Below are 4,877 nucleotides of genomic sequence, written 5' to 3'. Positions count from 1 at the left end.
ACAGCAAAGTGATTCAGTTATACAAATACATGTATCTATTCTTTTTCAAATTCTTTTCCCATTTAGGTTATTACAGAGTATTGAGCAGAGTTTCCTGTGCTATACAGTAGGTCCTTGTTGGTTATCTATTTTAAATATAGCAGTGTGTACACGTCAATCCCAAACTCCCAGTCTATCCCTCTCCCACCCCCCTTCCCCCCCGCAACCATAAGTTCATTCACTAAGTCTGTGAGTCTGTTTCTGTTTTGTAGATAAGTTCGTTTGTATCTTTTTTTTTTTAAATAGACTCGTCATATAAGCAATATCAGATGATATTTGTCTTGGAACAGTTTTTTAAATAAGATGTCTCTGGGACTTTGCAAGCCTTCCATGTCTCATTTCTTCCACTGTCGTGAATTCTGTCTTCCTGGGAAAGGTGCACACAGACCTGGGCCACAGATGACTCATCTTGTGCTTAAGCCTTTCTCCTAACAGCTGATACTTACTGAACACTCACGTCTTTTTTCTTGAGGTAAAATTCACATCTCACGTAATGTAAAGGTCATTATTTTAACCATTTAAAGTGTACAATTCAGGGTTTTTTAGTATATTGACAATGTTCTGCATTCATTACTGCTGTCTAATCTAGAACATTTTCATCACCCCAAAAAGAAACCGGAAACCATTAAGCAATCACTCCCTATTCCCCTCTCCCCACGTTGCCTCTGGCAACCACCAATGTACTTTTTTTAAAATAGGGAATTCAATTGGTTATTTTATTTTTTTTCACTCAAGTGAATTTACTGAATTAATCTGCATTTAACACTGCTGGTGTACATTTAAATCAACACTTGATATTAACCTTCTTTTTAATTTTTAAATCTTCAAGAAAAAATATATTACTATTTTAGTTTAAACTTTTAAAAAATTCATTTATTTATTTATTTTTATTTGGTTGTGCTGGGTCTTAGTTGTGGCAGGCGGCTTCTCAGTTGCAGCACGTGGACTGCTTAGTTGAGGCCAGTGAACTCCTTAGTTGCGGAGGCGGGCTCCTTAGTTGTGGCATGCGAACTCTTAGTTGCGGCATGCACATGTGATCTAGTTCCCTGACCAGGGATCAAACCTGGGCTCCCCGCATTGGGAGCATGGAGTATGAACCACTGCGCCACCAGGGAAGTCCCTCCGGTTTTTTTAAATTGAAGTATAGTTGATTTATAATGTTTTGTTAGTTTTAGATTTTTTTTCAGATTCTCTTCCATTATAGGTTATTACAAAATATGAAGTATAGTTCCCTGTGCAATACAGTACGTCCTTGTTGGTTCTCTACTTTATATATACTAGTGTGTGTATGTATCACTGATGTGCTTTTTGTCTCTATGGATTTGTCTATACTGGACATTTATATAAATAAGACCATGCAATATGTGGCCTATTGTGTCTGGCTCCTTTCACTTAGCATCAGGTTTTCGGGGTTCCTACATGTTGTAGCTTAGATCAGTGCTTCATTCCTTTTTACAGCTGAATACTGTTCCATTGTAGGGAATATCATACAGTGTGAATCCATTCATAAACTGATGGGCATTTAGGTTGTTTCCATGTTTTTATAAGAGATTTTTTATTTATCAGAAGAAAGACAGGGGAGTATATGTGTGTGTTTAAAGTAGAAGGAGTCGTATATGAAATAAGAACCATTCATTAAAATACAAATATATACATCCTACTAGATGGAGGACCCCATGCTTTAAATGTGGGAGAGGCAGAGATTTTTTTTTTTTTTTTCAGCCACGCCCCACGGCATGCAGGATCTTAGTTCCCTGACCAGGGATCGAACCCTTGCTCCCTGCAGTGGAAGCTCGGAGTCTGAACCACTGGGCCGCCAGGGAATTCCCAAGCTGTTGAGTTTTTATGTCAAGGATTGAAACTGGGGAATTGGGAAGCAGTGTTGGCTTGTCGTCAGGCAGTTGGGTCTGAATTTCTCTGCCAGTCACTAGATATGTGTGACATGTGAGCCATTTATTTACCTGTCTGAGCCTCAGTTTCCCCATCTGTAAAGCTGGGAGAGTTACAGACCCTTCCTTCCAAGGTGGTTGTGAGGATTCAGTGATGCCTGGCCCAGGAAGAGCTTAGCTAAGTGTGGTAGACAGAATAATGCCCCCAGTAGATATCCACATCCTAATCCCAGAACCTGTGAATATGTCCTTTACGTGGCAGAAGGAACTTTGTGGATGTGATGAACTGAGGATCTTGAGATGGTGAGATTGGCCTGGATGATTGGGGCGGGGGGGTGTGTATGTGCAGCATAATCACAACGGTCCTTATAAGGGAAGGAGGGAGGCAGGAGAACCAGAGTCAGAGGAGATGTGAAGACGGAAGCAGAGGTTGGAGCAATGCCATTGCTGGCTCCAAAGATGGAGGAAGGGGCCACAGCCGAGGAGCGCAGGGGCCTCTAGAAGCTGGAAACAAGACAAGGAAATGGGCTTCCCTGGTGGCGCAGTGGTTAAGAATCCCCCTGCCGATGCAGGGGACACGGGTTTGAGCCCTGGTCCTGGAAGATCCCACATGCCACGGAGCAACTAAGCCCGTGCTCCACAACTACTGAGTCCGCGAGCTTAGAGCCCGTGCTCCGCAGCAAGAGAAGCCACCGCAATGAGAAGCCCGCGCACCGCAATGAAGACCCAACGCAGCCAAAAATAAATAAAATAAATTAATTTTTTAAAAAAGCTTTAATAATAATTTTAAAAAAGACAAGAAAACGATTCTCCCCCAGAACTTCTAGAAGGAATGCAGCCCTGCTGACACCTTTGTTTTAGCCCAGCCAGGCTGCCTGGCCGCCAGCTGTGTGACCTCAGGGAAGTGACACAACCGCTTCCTGCCTCCATTTGCTTACGTGTGAAATAGAGATAATAACAGCTCCTGTCTTGCAGAGCTGTAGGGCAGAGAGACGATACAGGTATTACGGGTCTGCCATGTCTGAGCACTTAGATGTCCGCTGCAATGGCTGTGGGTTGCGGTGGTTAGTATGTGTCATGTAGACTCCCCTCGGAAGGAGGACTATTATTATTATTTTTTTTTTTTTTTTTTTTTTTTTTTTTTTTGCGGTATGCGGGCCTCTCACTGTTGTGGCCTCTCCCGTTGCGGAGCACAGGCTCCGGACGCGCAGGCCCAGCGGCCATGGCTCACGGGCCCAGCCGCTCCGCGGCATGTGGGATCTTCCCGGACCCGGGCACGAACCCGTGTTCCCTGCATCGGCAGGCGGATTCTCAACCACTGCGCCACCAGGGAAGCCCTCTTTCCTTCTTTTGACAATAGTCATCAAGCAGCGACTAATATTGCCTCCTGACTGGCAGTGGCAGGGTGCCTGCCACATGCCAGGCCCTGAGGCCGTAGTATTTATGTGCATAATCCTAGATAGGGTGACCATCCCCACTTTACAGATGAGGAAACTGAGGCTCCAGGAGGTGAGCTGACAAGGCCATATAGCTAGCGTGTGCCAGAGCTGGGACTCAAACCCAGGAATCAGTGGTGAGCCAAACCAGACTCGACCCCTACCCTCAGGGAGCTTCCTCGGAGCCCTGTGTGATTGGGGTTGGGGGTGACAGATGTGCCATTCGTCTGCATAGCGCCACCAAGGAGAGCTCCATGGTGGCGGGTTAGCGGCCCATCCGGCCGAGTCTGGCAGAGTCAGGGAAGTGGGTGTGGGAGCTTATGCAGTCCGTCGGTGAATATTTTTGAGCTCTGACTCTACACCCTGTGCTGCGTGCAGGGGACGCAGTAGCCCCACTCAGCCCTATCTTCACTGTCACCGAGTTGACTTTGCAAGGAGACAAGGGGGCCCGGATAGGGGTCATCCATCTTCCAAGGCCCCACAGAGAGCTGTGGGGGGTGCAGAGCAGCACTGACAGTGCGCTTTCCCTCCCCTGCAGTTAGAGAAGGAGGAGCAGATACACAGCGTGGACATTGGGAATGACGGCTCAGCCTTCGTGGAGGTGCTGGCGGGCAGCTCAGCTGGAGGCGCCGGGGAGCAGGACTACGAGGTAAGCAGGGCCTTGAGGTGGGCCCCCTGCTGATCCCTGCCCCCATCGGGCCCCACCGGGGCCCCAGGCCCCCCAGGCGCCAGGCCAGGCTGGGGGCGAGCCACCCTGGCGGTGGCCCTCTGGAGGAGCCCAGGGTTCCAGGAGACAAAGAGCAGGCCCAGGTGATAAGCTGTATGCAGCAAGGATTTGGCTGAAATTGCAACATGGTTGCAGAAACAACCAGAGGCACCTGTTTGTTCTACCATTCAGTCACTGCTTGAGAGCAAAACTCCTTTTCTTCTGGTCCCAGAACTCGTGCTCCACAACTACTGAGTCCGCGAGCTTAGAGCCCGTGCTCCGCAGCAAGAGAAGCCACCGCAATGAGAAGCCCGCGCACCGCAGTGAAGACCCAACGCAGCCAAAAATAAATAAAATAAATTAATTTTTTAAAAAAGCTTTAATAATAATTTTAAAAAAGACAAGAAAACGATTCTCGCCCAGAACTTCTAGAAGGAATGCAGCCCTGCTGACACCTTTGTTTTAGCCCAGCCAGGCTGCCTGGCCGCCAGCTGTGTGACCTCAGGGAAGTGACACAACCGCTTCCTGCCTCCATTTGCTTACGTGTGAAATAGAGATAATAACAGCTCCTGTCTTGCAGAGCTGTAGGGCAGAGAGACGATACAGGTATTACGGGTCTGCCATGTCTGAGCACTTAGATGTCCGCTGCAATGGCTGTGGGTTGCGGTGGTTAGTATGTGTCATGTAGACTCCCCTCGGAAGGAGGACTATTATTATTATTTTTTTTTTTTTTTTTTTTTTTTTTTTTTTTGCGGTATGCGGGCCTCTCACTGTTGTGGCCTCTCCCGTTGCGGAGCACAGGCTCCG

General features: G+C 47.5%; 1 protein-coding gene across 1 annotated transcript in view; it reads left to right on the top strand.

The window, feature by feature from the left end:
- XRCC1 (X-ray repair cross complementing 1) overlaps positions 1–4,877 on the top strand; it is a 26,147-nt gene that overhangs the window by 6,523 nt on the left and 14,747 nt on the right. The window contains exon 3 of the mRNA XM_028478316.1: positions 3,903–4,013. Within this exon, the coding sequence (XP_028334117.1) occupies positions 3,903–4,013 (111 nt within the window). The remainder of the gene's footprint in view (positions 1–3,902; positions 4,014–4,877) is intronic.

The sequence above is a fragment of the Physeter macrocephalus genome, chromosome 17 (genome assembly GCF_002837175.3).
Source record: "Physeter macrocephalus isolate SW-GA chromosome 17, ASM283717v5, whole genome shotgun sequence".
Taxonomy (NCBI): domain Eukaryota; kingdom Metazoa; phylum Chordata; class Mammalia; order Artiodactyla; family Physeteridae; genus Physeter; species Physeter macrocephalus.
The sequence above is the reverse complement of the archived record's forward strand: the minus strand, read 5'-3'. Positions and strand labels throughout refer to the sequence as shown.